General features: G+C 33.0%; 1 protein-coding gene across 5 annotated transcripts; it reads left to right on the top strand.

Annotated features, from left to right (window-relative positions):
- On the top strand, window positions 1-19,128 carry LOC111701501 (MAGUK p55 subfamily member 7). Of its 5 annotated transcripts, none has more exons than XR_002765211.1 (25): window positions 1-208; window positions 517-562; window positions 1,726-1,794; window positions 2,173-2,231; window positions 2,562-2,638; window positions 2,803-2,850; window positions 3,485-3,558; window positions 3,848-3,905; window positions 3,970-4,088; window positions 4,333-4,399; window positions 4,471-4,559; window positions 5,413-5,480; window positions 5,965-6,076; window positions 8,036-8,116; window positions 8,460-8,532; window positions 9,228-9,296; window positions 10,979-11,067; window positions 12,118-12,181; window positions 13,957-14,038; window positions 14,148-14,226; window positions 16,158-16,271; window positions 16,393-16,470; window positions 17,779-17,831; window positions 17,940-18,218; window positions 18,673-19,128. XR_002765211.1 is itself a non-coding variant. In XM_023472809.1 (24 exons), exons 3-24 carry the CDS (start codon window positions 1,726-1,728, stop codon window positions 18,124-18,126), a joined length of 1,809 nt encoding a protein of 602 aa, XP_023328577.1. In that variant the 5' UTR covers window positions 1-208; window positions 517-562; the 3' UTR covers window positions 18,127-18,325. The 5 variants fall into 5 exon arrangements, 2 of the variants coding, with proteins under 2 accessions (XP_023328577.1, XP_023328596.1); XR_002765212.1 differs by having other exon boundaries at window positions 17,940-18,200; XR_002765213.1 differs by having other exon boundaries at window positions 17,940-18,200; window positions 18,741-19,128.
- Window positions 19,129-19,934: the final 806 nt, after the last annotated feature.

The raw sequence follows: 19,934 nt of genomic DNA on the forward strand, positions 1-19,934 counted from the left end.
TGTTGTAGCCTGTCAAGCAGTAGCTTATGAGAGGTCTAAAACAGGGCTGGGAGTCCTTATGTCAGGGAGGCCACGCAGTAGCACGGCAATCCTTACTGGGATGTTAGGGGGAGATAATGTCTCAAAGGAAGTGCTGTTGAAAAGGACCGAAAAGATAAATTTGCTGCTGGAGCGGTGGATGGACTTGGCAGGAACAGCTTAAATTCGGGTAACCTCTTTACTTCGCCTAAAGGGTTGTTAGATACCAATCATCCAATGGAGCTAATTGATGAGCCACTGGCTGGAATGTATCTCCTTTGTATCTTCTGACAATGGGCTAATTGTTGTAGGTAAAAAGGTCCAGTTAGAGTAGGAGTGGGACGGTGCTTCCCATCCCTGCCGGCGGTCTGGGGGGTTCATAACGGGACCTCTTTCAGATTTCTTTTCCTTATAGTTCCTTATATGTACATGAGGAGTACAAATATCCTTTTTATACCCAACTTTGCATATTTTAATGTTTAATCTTTTCAATTTCAGGCAAATGAGTTTAAAAGAAAGTACAATTGAAAAAACTTAAATCAAGGTAATAAAAATTATCAGTTATTTAATGGTGTTTCGACATTTTAAAGAAAGGAAATTTTGCAGCTTAATAGAAGAATTTTCTTAGAAAAGGTAGATTTTTTTCTTTTTCAAAATTATTTGAATATTATGCAATATGCAGTAAAAATTGTTACTATTACGATTTCTTTTTGTCTATGAAATGTTCTATAAAACCCACCTGGCTCTAAATGCCGCACAGGGACACAAGTGTAGCTATCTACCAAGCTATTATTTCAAATAGGACCCAACCCACCTGGCTCTAAATTTGGGAGCTCTTTCAATGAAGTCTTGTACTCTTTCTATTGTACTTTTTTTGATATCACACATCTCCTCTTATGTATCCTCGTTTGCTTGCCCTGTTTTCACTATTTTCTGTAGATCTTCCATACATTGCTGTGATTCATCCATCTTCTTGTTCTGTTCCAACATTGTTTTTACTTTTAGGATCTTTTTTCCTTTTCTTAATTCTCTTTCCAATTTCTTCAATATATATTAAAGTGCTTGTTCTATTATCTGCCTCAGGGCTTCTAATCTTTACATTAAGGTTTCCACCCGCTTTTCCAGTTTCCTTCATATTTGAAATTCTGATGTACGGTTCTCCACCGTGTCTTCGAGGGTACAAATAAAAACTGTCCATTGTTACACTCTGTTTATACTGTCCACAACTTGTTGCTTCATTGCTCCTTGGAGTCTGTAGTATTTACGTTTTATTGAACATTTGGCAAGCCATTCAGAGCACAAATTGACGCCGAGCTATATAACACCATTGCCCTCTATAATCCATCGTTTACAAAGGTGTAAGATATTTTCCAAAGGAATTTTTCTAAGAGTGGCTTCCCAAGTGACATTTCCTAAGTAGCAACTTCCCAAGTATCAATTTCCCATTTATCAATTTCCCAAATGTACAATTTCCCAAGCAGCAACTTCCCAAAGGTTAGGTTAGGCATTCTAAGGCTGAAATGGTGTGAGGTCGAGTGCTGTGGCTATGACGGGCTAGGCAGCCGAACGCTATGGCTAGGTGAAATAATTGGGAAGTTGCTGCTAGGGAAATTATACAGTTGCCACTTGGGAAAAAAACCTTTAGGAAAGTACCGAACATTGTTTATGAAGCAATATATTCATTTTATTGATATGTATTGTTTTAAGATGAGCAACAATCACAGCGTGTACAGTGTACCAGCACCGACCATCAGTCATCTCATGTATGCATTTGAGGTTCGTTTTTATTTTATTTCATAAAATTGATGTTCTGCAATATTACTTGTCTGCAAAAAATGGGAAAAATGTGCACATAGTGCAATTTGTTCGTCCATCTTGTACGACATTGAAAGTATTAGCAGGAGGAGGGAAATGAACCCATATTCGGAATTCAAGTGGAAAACGCAACATTTTTCTCTAGTTCTTCAGTTTTAGAAGGAGAAAGTTGTTCGCCTTTGCCTTGAAGTAATAGTTACTGAAATTAAAATTTATAATCTAGGCAACATTATGATGCTTTCTCAAAAAATGAATATATCTTTTATTTTTCTTCCAGCTTATGCCAAAAAGATTCTAAAAAATATTTTGGAATACCCTGTATGTAAAAATTATTTCAAGGTGTCCCCTTCTCTTCCTTTAATTCAAGACGATGACGAAGAAGAATATGCTTTCCTCAGGTACGCCAAACAAAGCTGATTTGCAATCTCAGGGTTTCTTATAGAAGTTGTAATTTTACCAGTTATTACCAGATTCAAAATCCTTGGATCAGAGTTCAGGGCTGGGTTGACTCTCTTCATTTCTAAAGATTATGTTCCCAAAATGAAGATTCAAAGAAACAAGAGATTTTGTTTAAATATCTGTTATCTGTACATTGTTAAACACTAGTTGCTATTAATTATTTCCGACTCGAAGATAATAGAGAAATCTATTGATGATATTTAGTTAATTTTTTCAACATTCATCGTTATTTTCTTTTATTCTTAATTTTCATGAAGAGTCTGTTTTAGACGACTTCTTCACACCCGTGAGCTTCATGCACTTGTTAAAGCTTATGATGCAATCCTTCTCACAAATGCAGAAATAGGTAAAATTAAGATATTATATGTATTTTGCATATTTGAAGGTGATTGATTTCAGCAAGATATTGATCATGCACATGGTGTGCAATCTTTTAATTTTGAATGCTGTACATGCAAATTGCATGCATATTTTGTTTCGCACTTTGAGGCATAAAAGTTTATTTTTCAGGTCCTTCTTTATCTAATGTGAAGGAGATATGTGACGAGGTTCTCACAGGTACAGTATTAGTATAATTCAAGACAGAGAGGATCGTCATAAATTGACAAGAGAAAGAATATTAGCAGAATATTCTCCCCCTTTTTGAGGGGAAATTATTATTTTTTTACTATGGAATATGCATTTTTGCGCGGAGTGGCAAACATATTTTTAGGGTTTTATCGCTAAATTGAGGAAAATAGATAATTTTTAGGGGAAAAGAAATAAATCCTTAGGTTAAAATCATCAAAAAGGATGAGAAATTTGCCGATTTTTTGAATTATTTTGTAATTGTGTTAAGTACATTTTGCACTATTATGTATTCTTAACTTATTCTTATTATATGCCTTGTCAAGAATATTTCTCAATTAATTTATATCATAAGCTATTTATCTTAACTCAAATTAAAGAAATTCCTTATTAAAAACTTGGGGAAAATTCGCAAAATAGTTTTTAGGATATGTACTTTTTATTTTAATTTGTAAGTAATAAAAATACTTTTAAAACAGTCTTAAAGTTGTTCAATTACCATGAATGGGTCAGAACGGTATGAAAGAAATAGTGCATTCTTGTACCAATAGTTAAAGATTTTTTCGCCTTTCAAAACAGACAAAATCTTTTTGGTTTGAATATAGATTTATTTGGATTTATTTAGATATTCGTCCTTATGCTGTCATGAACGATGAAGTTAACGATCTATACACCCTTCTACAGAGTCCATTTATACAGGTTTTAGAGAAAGTTTAATACTTTTGTGACTAATATTTGTTTTTATCCGTGTATTTTTTTTATGCCAACTGGTTGATATGTTGTTTAGCATTTAATTTAATTATGGTTATTACAATATTATTGGCGCAACTAAGACCTTATTATTGGAGAAAGGGGGGGTGAGTTGAAAAAACACCTTTGCCCCACCCACATATATAGTTACATTCTATACATACATAATTAGCAATACATTTTCTCTGAGAAATATTTTTGGAACTTTAACTTTATTGTAATGGAGACATTTCTATAGGCTCTGATACAAACTCATGACACTATTGCAAAACGAGATTTTGTTCCTAAGTTAACAGGTATAGGATATTTTTTTAATTTTAAGTATTCATGATAAAACAAAGCCGATTGACGTTGATCTAGGAATCCCTCTGGAAGTAGATGAGGACGAAGAAACTATAAAGATTGTCCAGCTTGTTAAAAGTCAGGATACGCTTCTAGGAGAAAGAAATTCAGAACCCATAGTTGGTGCAACAATTAAGGTATTTAATCTAGAATTCTTTTAAGGGAAGGTGGACAGAGAAAAAATAATTGCATGGTTTTACCTTTCTAACATATTGGGAACACTATAGGGTGGTGGGGGGTTGAATGTTTTTTTTTATTTTTTAAATTATTTTTATTTTAACCTGACAGCTACTTTGGTAATGAGTTTAAAACACAACTATGAATGTCTTATTCAATGTATTTTATCTGTTCTTACTCGGGAAATAACTTCTTTATTTTCAGGCCGAGGAAGGTACAGGACGGATACTGATTGCAAGGGTTATGCATGGTGGCGCTGCGGACAGATCAGGTTTTAGGCATTTTAACACTGATTCCACAAGGTTTTTCTAAGATGGACGTTTAAAATGTTAGTCTATTTAGGGTTGATTGCTGTTGGAGATGAAGTGATTGAGGTGAACAATATCAATGTTGAGGGGAAAACTCCAAATGATGTGCTCAAGATACTACAGGTACAAGATTGATTGATAACCTTGTCCGTTTTCCTTGTATTTCTTAACTTCAGAAAGTATCTTCTTGTTCTGGCGTTTGGGACAAAAATCTTTACGATATTCAGCACGGTCTTGTGTCGCAAGCGATGTTTTGGAACAATTTTTAAGATTTTAGTACAGTTGGGTCCCACAGCACAATCCCACTCCCTCAATTACGTAATATCGTCCTAAGTCCTGCCTGTATTTTATGCCATTAACATGTGAATTACAGTGAGAGTCTCGGAGCTGCAAGGCTTAAAATAAAAATCTAATTCTACAGACTATAGACATGCACCTCAAGGCTAAAAATAAGGAAACCGTATTATTTTTTGTTGGAATTTGTATTTGATGGTTTAAACTTAACAAAAGTTTGATCGCCGTTGCCTCAAATATTACTAAATTTATACTAGCTTCAAGTTTCTCCAAAGAGAACATAAATTCAGACTTTTTGTGTTATTCTCCATTTTCAACCCATATTGCAGTACATTACGCAAATACACTTACATTAAGATATAATATTTTTCTCTGTGGAACAATATGGCTTAATTCTTAAAGTAAAGTGTAGAAAGTTTGTAGTACTAGACAGCTGAGTACAGGATGAATAGGACAAGACACATGTCTGTACTGTACCGGTCTGTACTGTACTGTACTGTATTATTCTGTACTGGATTGGATTTGACTGGACTTTGACTGGACTTTGACTGGACTTTGACTGGACTAGAATGGACTGGACTGGACTGGACTGGACTGGACTGGACTGGACTGGACTGCACAGTATTGCATTCAACTGCACTCGACGGTGTTGCATTGTTTATTATTGTTGATCTTGATTTAGGAGGCTGAACATACGATAACTTTCAAGTTAGTCCCTAGTGCTGGAAAGCCATTACTCCGTGAATCCAGGTATTCACTTTTAGATTCATACCTATCTTGCGGAAATCCAAATCCTGATCAGGTCATTTCTTTCAGATGGAAACAATAGAACAATTGTCTAATTATTTGTTTCTCCTATTTTTTGCTTATTTTTATGATAAAACTTGATGAACCATTCAGAGATTTTGATGATCTTTACTAAATATCAACACTTTAGATTCGGTTGTGATATCAAAGAGATTTTTTTACAGTTTTTGGTTGATTTTTGCCCTTTTAGATCAGGATCCTTGGCTTTGTCTAGGCCTGTCAAATCCTAACCATTTTGTAACATTTTTAAAATCTTATCTGAAGTCAGAATTTATCAACTTTATAAGGGCCCAAATATGATATCTAGATCAAGCGTTTAATATTAATGATACTTCCAACAAAATTTCCGATCTCTCAAGTCTCAAAGCAGGATTAAGTTTTAACCAAACTTAAGTTGAGTCTAATCCTAAAATGGTATATTCTGTAGAGTTCGGTTGAAGGCTCTATTTGATTACAACCCATATGAAGACAAGTATATTCCTTGTAAAGAAGCTGGACTTCCATTTGTTAAAGGAGATATCATTCATATTGTTTCCCAGGTTAGTCACTAATTAATTAGTATTTACAAGGTGTCTCTAAACAATCGGAGTGTTATCCAGAGCCTCAAATTTGGACCAATATTTGAGGAAGTCCAAACTTCAAATGTAAATGAAAGGGGATGGTGGAGTTGGCATGTTTGATGAAGGGGGGGGGGGCCCTGCCTTTATTTTTGGTTCAAATCTTCCAATATTTTGGCTGCACGCCTAATTAGTGATCAAAATTCCTAAAATAAAATCAAATTGAATTTTAATAAGCTAAAATGACCTCCACAAATAGAAAATATTTCAACTAGGGCTTTATGCATATCAAAAGAAAGCTAGGAACCCAGGGAACACAGTAGCCGCAACAAATCCAGTGTTTAACCTTCTAATGACCTCTTACGACCTCTAATGACCTAAATGACCTCCAAAAATGAAAATCTTAACTATGGCTTTATGCATATCAAACAAAAGCTAGGAACCCAGGGACAGTAGCAGCAATAAATCCAGTGTTTGACCTCTAATGACCTAAATGACCTCCAGAAATGAAAATGTTATATTTATGGCTTCATGCATATCAATAAAAAGCTTGGAACCCAGGAATACAGAAGCAGCAACGAATCTGTAGGTCATTTAGGTCATTAGAGGTCGTAAGAGGTCATTAGAAGGTCAACACTGGATTTGTTGCTGCTACTGTATTCCCTGGGTTTCTAGCTTTCATTTGATATGCATAACGCCATAGTTTAAACATTTTCATTTTTGGAGGTCATTTAGATCATTAGAGGTCGTAAGAGGTCATTAGAAGGTCAAACACTGGATTTGTTGCTGCTACTGTATTCCCTGGGTTCCTAGCTTTCGTTTGATATGCATAAAGCCATAGTTGAAATATTTTCTATTTGTGGAGGTCATTAGAGGTCATTAGAGGTCATTAAAGGTCATTAAAATTCAATTTTATTTTAATTAGGAATTTCGATCACTAATTAGGCGTGCAGTAAAAAAATTGGAAGATTTGAACTAAAAATGAAGGCACCCCCCCTCCGCCCTACATGAAACATGCCATCTCCTTTACAACGAAAATTATTTTTCCCCAAACCGGNGGGGTCTTTCAGATCTCTTTCCTGATATTCCTGATTGGACCAAAATTAAGGCTCTAGCAACCACTACGTTTCTTTAGCACCGCGTAAATATTCACTGAGAGGAAGAAATATTTAGTATGTAAATTTATTTTGTGGAAGCAATATTTTAAGAAATAGTATAAGAAATATTTCTGTTAAAAAATGATTTCTTCTCTACATTCTTTGCTATATCAAAAAATGTATTACATCAATGCCGTGATTATATATGTTAAAGGGACAGTAAGTATAATTTCCATAAAAAGATGGAATTTACAATGGTTCCCTTTAAAAATAAAAATCCCTGTTAATAATTTTAAAACTGATAATTTTTAATTTTGATTTCTTTATAAAAGAGACTTGCTTCACTCTACTGCATGAAAACAATAGAGAATTAAACAGAATCAACTATTTTTTAAACTAAATTAACCAACTACGTTTTCTTCCACATTATTGATAAGATTAAGGTTTCAAGTTTCAAGTTATGATTGAGGCTTATTTTGAAATGACGCCTACAGTCCAGGGTTTCCAGCGAACGTTTCGCGAAAAAATGCGAACATCTTCGTTCGTATTTCGCAATCTTTTTCGCGAAATTTCGCATTTTTTCCCGAAATGAAGGAATTAAAAATGCGAAAATGAAGTGAAATTTTTGCATTATTTTTTTCTCGAAATTTTCTCATTTCGTTTTTTTTGCTAAAATAATGCTTTTCTTGTGAAGCAAATTTAAGCGAAATTTCGCGAAAAAAGCGAAAATTTTCGCATTTTTCGTGAGCGAACGAAATGCAAAAAAATGCGAAATTTTCGCGAAACTATTTTCCTTTTTCGCTGGAAACCCTTCTATAGTGCCTTTAAATTTATCTTAATTCAGGACGATCCTTACTGGTGGCAGGCTAGACGAGAGTGGGACAGAAGTATGAGGGCAGGGCTTATACCCAGTCGGGCTCTTCAGGTAGATGTTTGTTGGGATGATTTAGTCTCACTCTAGTCTTGTAAAATTGCTTAACCTAGTCCTAAATGACATTCTTGACTCAGCCAAGATGATTATTGAAGAAGGAATAAGGAAAACTAATTCTATCAGAGGTACAAAATATCGTTTAATAAATGATGCTCTAAACTGGTAGTTTCGCGCGCTCAAAATGTGTAGCTGGAATCCCTGTAAAACTTATAAATTGACAAATCAATTTATTATATTCCCATTCTTGACAATAACATCCAAGTTTGAATAAAAACATATTTCCACCGTGACTTCCATTTTTATATGAAGAAACTATAGTTCAATTTAAATTTTACAGGAGAGACGGATAATGCATGAGAGGAGTGATAAGAAAGATGATGCTGTTAAACCCATGTCTCTTTGTGGCGTAGGTAAATTTAGAAGCTTTTTTAAGATTTTTTACGTGTTTCTAGAATTTTTATTTAATCCCCCGATTTTGCTAAGTAACAATACATTACTAGGATCGATAAAAAGCAACACCCAATTTTCGTGTAGATCGGTTGCCGAATTATATTAGTAAGTCAAGGTCAAACAATCTATTATAAACTTTATCTTTTTTTCAGGCTAAAAAAATGGTTTTTAATTTAAATTCAGAAATAGCGATTTGAAACGAAATTTTTTGAGTTTTCTTGGTCTTTTTGGAATTTTCAAATGCAAGCATCAAAACTAATATAATTTTAAGAAATATAATTAACAAAAACAAAAGAAAAATCGGAATTTAAATGTTTCTTTCCATGTTCACTATACCCGAAAATATCCACCCTGTAGGTTTTCAAAGTATTTGATTATTTATATCAACTTTACTCTCAATTAATTTTCTTTTTAAACTTTCTAAAACTTAGAACTTCATCTTGCAAAAGAAAAGTATCAAATTAATTATTTTTACATTAAAAAAATATGCGTCTCATTTTGGAAAAATTACCCTGGAATATTTTATTAATTTTTTATTAATTGTTTTTTTCTTGCGTTAAAATTTGGAATTTAAAAAAGTGCTACATTTTGCAGGTTAAAAATGGTGTTGTAACCCCGAGTATTATATATTTATTTTAATGTTTATCTTTATAAGGAAAAATTCTAGAAGAGGATAGTGGATTGTCAGGGGATGCTTATGTTTGTTCGTCTCCATCTACTCCAGGTGATTATCATTTTCGTTTTATTGTACAATTCCCTGGTGAATATTGATTTAAGTCATGTCCTTAAGATCCGGATATGAAATATTTTGGCTTCTGGATCCGGATCCGGCTCCAAGAGGCAAAACACCAACCCAAACTTGCTAAAAATTTACTTAATGCTCTCATAACACTGCAGTGCTTAGGATCCGGATCCGTTGGATCCGCAAGATTTTGGCTTCCTGGATCCGGATCCGCAAAAATATGCGGATCCACGGGTAAAATATCAACCAAAAACTGCGAAAATAAACTTTTTTACTTCTAAAACACCAAATCTGAACTTTTGAAAACGCGAGATTATAAAAATGTCCTCATTTCTGAATGGTTCATCAAGTTTTAGGATAAAAATAAGCGGGGGAAAAGATTAAAATTTTTTGTTAGAAAATTCAGTAAATCATAAAGAAATAACCTGGATCCATTTTTTCCAAAGCGGATCCAGGATCCGGATCCGGATCTGCATCAAAATCAAATGGATTCTAAGCACTGCATAACAGAAATGTTGAGATTTGTAAACCTAAAAAGCGACTTTTTAAAATTTCATTATCTCTTATGGTTCCTTAGGACCTCACTAGTTATAACCTTTGTAATAATAGAAATAAATGGTGTGAACTTTGCACCTTTTATTTAAAAAATTTTTTATCAGGAGCGTAGAAAGGGCCGTTGGCACAAAACACGTGTTTATATATGAATATTTTATATCCGATATATCATTATTGTTTTCAAGGTTTTAGGTCTGACAGAATATTAGACCATGACAAAAAAGCCTAACAAGGACAGATTCAGCTTGCAGGAGGAGCCCTGTATGGTGCAGGGGCTGCCAACAGTCAAAGGGGCCGATTGATCAACATCATTCTCCTGAATTTGAAGAAAAATCAGTGCCATTAATAATAATTAATTATAGATTATTTTAAAAAGCTATTGAAGACACTTACTAAAGGATGGTATGGTTTTAAATAATCTAAAATAATTATTTTCTTAGTTTTTGACAAATAAAATCCAAGAGGGGGTGATTAGTGATATTGGATTTCTAGGCGCCCCTTTCGATAAAAATGGTTCATTTTGGATCTTTAAGCTATTGAAGACACTTAATAAAGGATAGTATGGTTTAAAATAATCTAAAATTATTATTTTCTTAGTTTTTGACAAATGTAATCCAAAAGGGGGGTGTTAAGTGATATTATTTCTCTTGACGCCGGGTTACTCATGTTCAAGTTTTTATGTCAATGGCGCAACACAAAACGGTGGGGTACATGAATTTTAACTGATCTTGACCAAAACAAAATAATCGAAAGACTTTTATAACAAACTGGAAATAGATTTATGGATATTTTGTTTTTATTTGAATGCGTGAGCTTGTGCCCACACCCCTTACCCAAAAATAAATTTCTCTTGACGCCCCTGAAAAATAATTCATTATTCATCATTTCCTTTCCTGATTTAATTTAGCATTAAAGGCACTGATTATTCTTCAATTTCAGGAGTCTGATGTGGATTAAACAGCCCCCCTGACTATTGTCTTTTTAGCCCCTGAACCATGCAGGGCTCCTCCTGCAAGCTGAATCTGTCCTTGTTATGCTTTTTTGGCTAATATTCTGTCAGACCTAAAATCTTGAAAACAATAATGATTTTGAAATTTTTTCATGCGAAGGATGTTCTTCCAAATCTAAAACGAAGAAAATTATGTACGATTTGACAGAAAACGAAGATTTTGATAGGGAAGAGATTCCAACTTATGAGGTAAAATTATACAATCTATCCCAGAGATGAGATTTTAAAAGCTTAAACTCGAGTAAAACCCAAACTCGGGCTTAAATAGAACCCAAGTCAGGATTGGTTCTGATTCCATCACTGAGAGAATGTTTAGCAAGCAGGCAGAATGCCGTCAGATCAGCTGTGACTTTGCCGTATTTAGCCAATATGTGTACTTTCCCGTTTTGCCGTATTTAGACAATTTGTGTACTTTCCCGTTTTGCCGTATTTAGCCAATATGTGTACTGTCTGTTTTGCCATATTTAGCCAATATGTGTACCGAAAATTCAAACTTTATGTAGATACATTATTTTCATAGTATGTTTATTTTATATATTTAATAAAATTTTACACCGCAAAAAATTCCCGAGATTTTAAATGTTACAAATATAAAAGATTTTACGAAAACGATCATCAGCTGCTGAAGCCTCTAGCCTGAAAGAAGGAAAACCCCAAGATGATTGGTTTTTACTAAACTCAAGGCCATCCAAAACACGGGTCTTGACTTGAGCTTTACTTGGGTCTAAGCAGACGCAAAGACCGGGTTTTACTCAGGTTTAAGCTTTTAGAATCTCATTTCTGGTCAAGTTAAAATGCATTTTGCCTGTGAAATAACTTTAATATTGTGTTAAGCTGTAAAAGGGGTGCATATTTTTATAGATTACACTGGAGGGAGGGTGATTTTTAATAATCGGGGAAGGGGGGAGGATACATCGGAAGGCTAGTTTTTTTATTCTTTTTGATAATTTCCTAAAAAAATCACTAATTCTTCCCACTTTAGCGAATAAAACCCTTAAATAAAGGTTTGCGCTCCGCACAATTACAGAGCACTTCCACTTACATGGAAAATAAATGAATTTCAAAAGGGGAGGGGGGGGGGGATAAGCTGTACTTAATTTTTGCGTCTAAGACCCCCGTTCCGTCATAAATTATAAACATTCGGATTCTATTGTGTTGGAAATCTATGAAGGTTTTTTTCTTATTAATTTTTCTTAAAACATATTCAAAATATTAAAATATTAAATTATTTACCTTCAGGAGGTAGCTCGACTGTTCCCTAGAGCTGGAAGATACAGACCAATTGTAATTATTGGACCTCCAGGTATTAAAGGGAGTCTAACAAATTCTTTCCGATGAACCTCCATTTTTAAGAGGGTCAAGCCCGATTTACGATGGTACCCTTTAAACCTTTATTTAATCAATAGTGTGGTGAATATCAACGTTTTTCTAGCTAAAAGTGTTTAATTCTCTCAATTTCCTACACTTTTTCTGTAGGACAAAATCAGCAAGTGACCTTTACATAGAAACCACAATTGATAATAACAATTTATTTAGAAAAAATCATGGTTATTTCATTCATTCCAAATCAAACGAAGTTTGAGAGAACCTTTTTAAATGGAGGCTGAGGCTCACTTAAAATTACGTCTCCAGTCCATTTAATCAAACATATATTTTCCTTACACTCTCATGAAGCTAGTTAGTGGCATTCAATAGAGGGGTGTATATTTTTAATAATCCCCCCCCCCCGGGGCCAGGGGGGAATGACTTTTATAGATCTGGAGAGAATGAAATGAAAAGGCAAAGTTTTTCTTTTTTTTGTGCTTTTCATCCATAATTTTATTTATTTTCCCCCAAATATTATTTGTTTTCTATTAAATATCCTTTATTTTTCCCAAGAATAGAATTTATTTTCCCCAATTTTGCAAATAAAAAGTTATTTTTAAACAAGGGCGTGGAGGGGGGGGGGGTTTTTCAGGCAAATAGACACCCCTAGTTCAGTATGGTTATTTGTTTGGCTATTTACAACAGAAAGAAAAATAACCAATCTACTCATTGCTTAGTTACTCTCCTAGATTATGAGATGACTGTCGCAATTGTAAAGTGAGCATTGACCATCACCTATTTCAATAATGTTTATGTTTATGTGGTGTTGATTCTCAGGACTATTATTGGAGCATAATGAGAATTTCTTGATTTCACTGTAAATGATTTTAATTTTGTTGATAGGAATTTTAATTTTGTTTCTACCCACGTAATTTACAAATTTTTAAATCTTTATATAGTTATTTAATAAGATATCTAATTATATTATTGTTAAACTAGCAGAAGGGCCCGGCGTTGCCCGTGGGAAAAATTTTTTAAAAAAATATGTTTTTAAAAAATGAAGAAAAAATTCCGATTTTTTTAGCCTTTTACACCCCCCACAGTACCCACACAAAAATTGAGCCCATTCGTTCCAACCGTTTTGCCTGCTATAGGCAACATATATATGAATATCTTGTTTTATAGATGAACAATTTTTAAAATAACAAACAAACAAACATAAGAAACAAAATAACAATATATAGTTCTCTTTGTTTTCAAATATAAATTAAATGTCTGGAATACACACATGATTTGATTTTATCTTAGGTAAAACTTGTTTCATATGTTTTCTTAACTTCTATAATATCAAAGGAATTCAACTGTTTAAAAACCATTAATTATAAATCTTTTTATATTCTCATTTTGCAATAAATAAGCAGATATTGTATTTATAAAAAGGAAAGTCTTAAGTAAGAAGTAATTGTTTGAGGAATAGGATATAAATTAGATTTGTATGCAATCACTTTGTAAAACCAAGTAGAACAGGAATACTAGAAATAGAACCAAAATACTCTTGAATAGGAATACGGCTTTTAGACTTAAATTATGAATTTAAATAGTCCAACGAACATGTGACACAGCAATTATGCAGTGTAAGTAGACTCATTTAACTCTAGTCACTAGAAAAACTATTTGCTTTGTAACAACATCTATACCGATAAATGCGTTGTTATATATATTTTATTCCAAGAAAGGTTTATAGTGAATCTTTTATATAATGAATTAAATCAGGTGTTGGTCGCAATGAGCTGAAAAGGAGATTACTGGCCTTGGAACCAGATAGAATGAAAGCTACTGTTCCTCATACATCCAGGTACCCCCCCCCCCCATATTTGTAGACATGAATATCTAAACAATGTTTAGCATATAACTTAACGAGTAATGCGGAAGTGATTTATTTTGATTAAATGCGTACTTTTCAGGACTCAGAAACAAGGCGAGGTAAATGGTGAGGATTATTTTTTCTGTTCTCGGCTTCAGATGCAGCATGATATCGACCAGGAAGGATACAGAGAATACAACTTTTGAAGAATTTTGATTAAGTGCTATGAAAACTGAAAACTAACTTATAAATTGCACGGTTGCATCTTTTATATTAAAAGATTTTCGAGCAGAAAAATATATAGGACTAGGCTTTTAGGGCGCTTCACACCCATCTTCTATTTAAATTGTGAACATGTTCTTTTTATTTACATTTTAAAACAAAGCAGAAAAAAATTTCGAGGATTTTTAAAAAAAAATTCCCGGATTTTCAAGAATTTAAATTTTACAAAATAAAAAACCTTAAAAACACATTTTTTAAAAATTTGTATCATTCGTAAACCTTCCCTGTGGTCACGTGTGTCCCACAAAAAATTTGGGCCAGATCGGTTCAGCCGTTTTGACGTTTATTGGATACAAACAAACAGACAGACAGACAAGCCAAATTTATATATAGATTACCCACAAAGGTTGAGACTTCAGTGACGATTGTACAGAATTTATTCAATCTTTTTTCTTAGGTTGATGGTTTCCTGCATCTGTACACTTATTTCTTTTTTGCCAAACCATTTAATGTGCCATTTAAAGACTTTTTCCATGCCAGTAACCTGTATTCAACCTCCAGAGTGCTTGATTTAAAGAGTTTTAGGTCGTCATTGAAGTCTCATTCTTTGTGGATAACTCTGTATTTGATTAAATTTTCTATAAAATATATGTTTTACGCCGTAAAGTTCGCACTGGAAATTAGCGATCGAAATTCCTAAAATAAAATGAAATTGAATTTTAATGACCTCTAATGACCTCAAAAAATGAAAATGTTTAACTATGGCTTTATGCATATAAATAAAAAGCTAGGAACCCCAGGAATACAGTATCAGCAACGAATCCAGTGTTTGACCTTCTAAGGACCTCAAATGACCTCCAAAAATGAAAATGTTTTAACTATGACTTAATTGCATATCAAACGAAAATTAGGAACCTAGGGAATACAGTAGCAGCAATGAATCCAGTGATTGACCATATAATGACCTCCAATGTCCTAAAATTACCTCCAAAATGAAAATGTTTACACAATGGCTATATTTTAATTTGGAGGTCATTAAAGGTCGTTAGAGGTCATTAGAAAGTCAAAAACTGGATTCGTTGCTGCCACTCGATTCTTTGGGGGTTACTAGTGTTTGTTTGACATGCCTAAAGCCATTTAAATATTTTCATGGAGGTTATTAGAGGTCGTTTTAGGTCATTAGAAGTTCAAACACTAGATTTGTTGCTGCCACTGTATTATCTAGTTCCTAGCTTTTGTTTGAGATACATACTATGGTTAAAACATTTTCAATTTGGAGGTCACTAAAATGAAGGCAGAGCCCCCCCCCCCCCCCCTACATAAAACATGCCATCTACACCATCCCCTTTATGATTCCAACGAAATGCATAAACAAAATTCAACTGTGAACTAACTTCATGCTATGGAATTTTATAACTTAAAATGATGATATACGGTAATCTATTTCTGTAAAATTCGAATCTGATGCAAATCCGCTGATTTCCTCAGAATAGATTGCTAGGTGACATTTGAAGACATTTTTTTTAAGCTGCGAAGACTTTTAGAAAATGAAAGATTAACGAAAATGTGATATAAAAAATATTCTAACCATAGTTTTTATCATATTTATTATAAAAATCGGTTCCTAATCAGCAAATTGTAGCATTTTTCCATGCTGTTCGTCGGATCATTATTCATTAAATAACTGTAGTAATAAGTTTCAAAGGGCGGACTCGCTTTGCGAGTCTGGTGAAAATGGAATAAACGTGGATTCGTTCTTACAGATCAATCATACACCGTAAAATCATCTATTATTTCATTCTATAATGGAACGCTCTTAGCTTAACTTCCCCTCATTGCTGGTCACTCCCTTTAAAGATAAATGTATTTTATATATCTCTCGGTCCAGGGGAAATTTATCGAACATGGAGAGTTCCGAGGGAACCTGTATGGAACGTCTGTAGATGGAGTAGCAGAACTAATCTCAGCTGGATACCAACCTATCCTTACACCTCACCACCAGGTTACAAAATTTATGCATATTTTCCAATTAGTTGTATAGACAAGCAAAGTATATTATTTAACTCTAGTCACTAGAAAAACTATTTGCTTAAATATGGATTAAATTTTCTTACTTTGATCAGGCTTTAAAAAGATTGCGTACTGCTGAACTAAAGCCGTACATTATCTACATAAAACCTCCATCGTTTGATGTTCTTAAGGTAAACTAATGGAATGTCATCACTTTTTAAAATCGTAGTCAAACCGCTGAAGGATAAATTAAGAGGGGATGATGTATTTTTTAAGAAAATAGACCCTATATTTTATAGAATTACCCTTAAATGGAAAAAAATAATGGACACCTATATGCACCACACTGCTGAAAATGAAATCATTAGGGTTCAATTCAAAATACCTAAAACATTTTTTTTATTATTTTAGTTATAATCTCAAGTTTGAGAAAATGTCACCTAGAGAATTTTGAGAAAATATATTTTTAAGAAATTGTAGAACTTAAGTACATTTATGAGGTCTAAAATCAAACGTAAATGTAGTTTCAAGGCCAAATTAAACTTTTTTCTGTGTCTTATTGAGTTTAGTTTTGAACCGTAAATGGCAGGATCCCCAAATTGCAAATTTTGTTAATTTTCCTGAACAATCATGAGGCAAGGCATGTTCAGCAAAAATTCAAAGCCCTATTTGATCGGTATGACTGCCTAAGTACTGTCTGAAAGAGTTTTTTTTTAAAGCAAAATCAGTAAAAATCACATAACCAAACTGTTTCATGTCGTATCTAGAAAGTCAATAAGTTGACTTAGGTTTTTGATTTTTCCTACAATATGGCCTATGGCTGTTATAGAAAAGTTACAAAATTTGAAAACCCTGCCATTATAACGGTTAAAAAATAATTTTAGAAAAACCACAAGAAGCATATCAAAATCTTGAAACTGATTTCTTAAAAATGAATTTGCTCAAAAAGCCCTATTTGGCATTTTCTGAAACTTTAGATTATAACGTGATAGACTGCATATTAATATATTCCAACGGAAAAAATAACGTGTTTTGACTTGAAACCTAATGGTTCATTTTCAGCAATGTTTCCGAAAAAATCATTTTTATCCTTAAAACCATATATTTTGCCCAATTCAGTTATAAAGCCATGAACTAAATTTTGCACTCCATTTGGTACTGAACACCAAGGGATAATAAAACGAATTTCAGAAGGGGAGGGAAAAACTGTTTATTTTTAAAGTTCTATATACACCCGTGGCTTGTACCCCTATAAGCCCTTATGAAGAATCGTAACATTGGTTATTTTGTTTCACCACTTCCCTCTTGTAAATACCCCAGATGTTAGGTTTGTTTTTAATTGCCTGTAGTTCTACATTTTTTGAATCGTTTTGTCATTTATTAAAAAAGAATTATTTAATAAAAGCAAACTTTTACTAAATACAGTTTTGAATTATCTTGGAAGATTTATAAAAAAGTTAATCTTAATAAACGAACCATAACGATTAACAACAATACAGGAGACGAGACATCAGGCCTACGCCCGGTCCACCTTTGATGAATCAAACTCCAGGTACAGATTGTAAATAATGAACAAATTTAAAATTTCTAGAAGTTTTTTCTCTCAGATCAAATGAAACACTTAAGTTGTCGAAAATTAGAATGATCTAGTTTTTTCTAGGTCTTTTACAGACGAGGAGTTTAGAGACATGATAACTGCTGGGGCTAGAATAGAATATCTCTACGGACACTTTGCTGATACTGTCATCGTTAATGATGATCTCATTGGTGCGTTCGAAACTCTTATTCGATCAATTCGGCGGCTGGATCAAGATGCTTTTTGGGTTCCGGCCTCGTGGGTTCAGTGATTTCTTTTCTTCAAATACACTAGTACAGCTTCACTTTCAAAGATTATTCCAAATATTCTAGTCAAATTTAGATTGTTATATTTATCGCCAAAGTGCGGGGGGCACCTTAGATACAATTTTTCCCTTTTCTTTTCTCGGCCATGCATGCCTAATGACTGTGCATAGTTTAGTCACATATTCTTGAAAATTTTAAGACTTAGTCAGTTTTTTTTACCAATTTCGGGAAATATAAGTGTGTTTTCTGAACTGGATTTTGTTGTTCATTGTACAATTTGTGTTGAAAAATACCAGATTTTACTTAGATTAGCCCAGCAAGTACGGTATGTTTTTTCATCATGAAAATGTACATTCTGTTAGTTGCGAGGGCTTTCAAAAATTTTTTTTATTATTTCAGAAAGTTATTTTGAGAAATATTACATTTTGAGTTTTTTTCCCACTTTCTCTAAAAATAAATACCTCTGGAATGTTATTGAATATTTATGGTTCGAATAGTTTCAATGTCAAAGCATAGAAAATTTACATTCTATGCATACATACATTATATAGAAAATATCTATCTTTAAAATTCCTTGAACCGCTTTAGAACATATCTTTAAATCTGCTACTGATTTAAGTAATAAGAATTATGATGCTTGTTGATTTATGGTATAAATTCTGTACTGAAATAAAACGACGGATCTCTACAACCACATTCAAAGGAAAATATGTAAGTTATTGAGTTTTATGAAATTGTTTACTTACAGTGGGTCTCAAATTAAATAGCTGAGCAAGAAAGCAACATTAACTGCCGCTTAAATTAACTTAAGTGAAATGGGCTTCTGTACACGGCTAAACTCTAATGTTTCATGTTATTGTTCAATTGACAATTATTTTTTTCATACCTTAATTTAAACAGTCGTTTTCTTAATCTAGTTTTATGGGGCCCACTGTTAGTCCTTCAAAAATACTCTGTTATCCCTCAAATGTAACCCCAGATATTGTAAATAAATATTTAAACTTAAATCTGTCCGATTAAAATATGCAATTATATATTAATAGACATTTAAATGTTGTTCTGATTGAAATTTTTCAATTAAAAATTATAATTTTAGCTAAATCTTTTTCTTACATCATCTGTTCTTCGCAACAGATAATGTCTTAAAGTTAAAGAAAAACTTTTTAAAAATTTTACAAATCAAACTGTTACTTGATGTTGGTAAATTTATTATTTCTTTCTTACAATTGTTGCATTTTTCACCGAGTCAACTGTTCTCAGGAATTTTAGACTCAGTATGATTTAAACTATATCTTCTCTAGTCATTTTTTTAAAATAAATTCCTAACTATTGATGCAGATAATTATATTTATTTTTCAGATTAAAATGTTTAGAATATGGAGGATTATTGACTGGTTTTTATAACACAAGAATAAATCTATTCATTCATTTCAAGATTTTAATAGAAAAAAAGAAGTTCACAATGGACAAGATGTCTCCTTGAAATGGATTAATAGGAAGCTTGTTTTTAAAAGGCACAGTAAGATTATATTTTTTTAGTTTAACTCTCTTTATTAAATTAAGAAACCAATATGGATAAAATAATGTCTTTATATAATTTGGTCTTCCATGGTAAAGACAAAAGATTTTTTATAGAAAATAAATGCTGAAAAAATCAAGATTTTTTATATGCGCTATTTAGACTGCTGGTGTGTCTTCAAGATTTTAGCTAAGGGGTGGCTGGGTATTAAGTAAAATCAAATATGGCCATTGCCCAACCCCCCAGTTGGTTTAAGATCTTTGGCTTTTTCATTGACTCGTATTTTCTTTCAGG

Source organism: Eurytemora carolleeae, unplaced genomic scaffold (genome assembly GCF_000591075.1).
Source record: "Eurytemora carolleeae unplaced genomic scaffold, Eaff_2.0 scaffold144, whole genome shotgun sequence".
NCBI classification, from domain to species: domain Eukaryota; kingdom Metazoa; phylum Arthropoda; class Copepoda; order Calanoida; family Temoridae; genus Eurytemora; species Eurytemora carolleeae.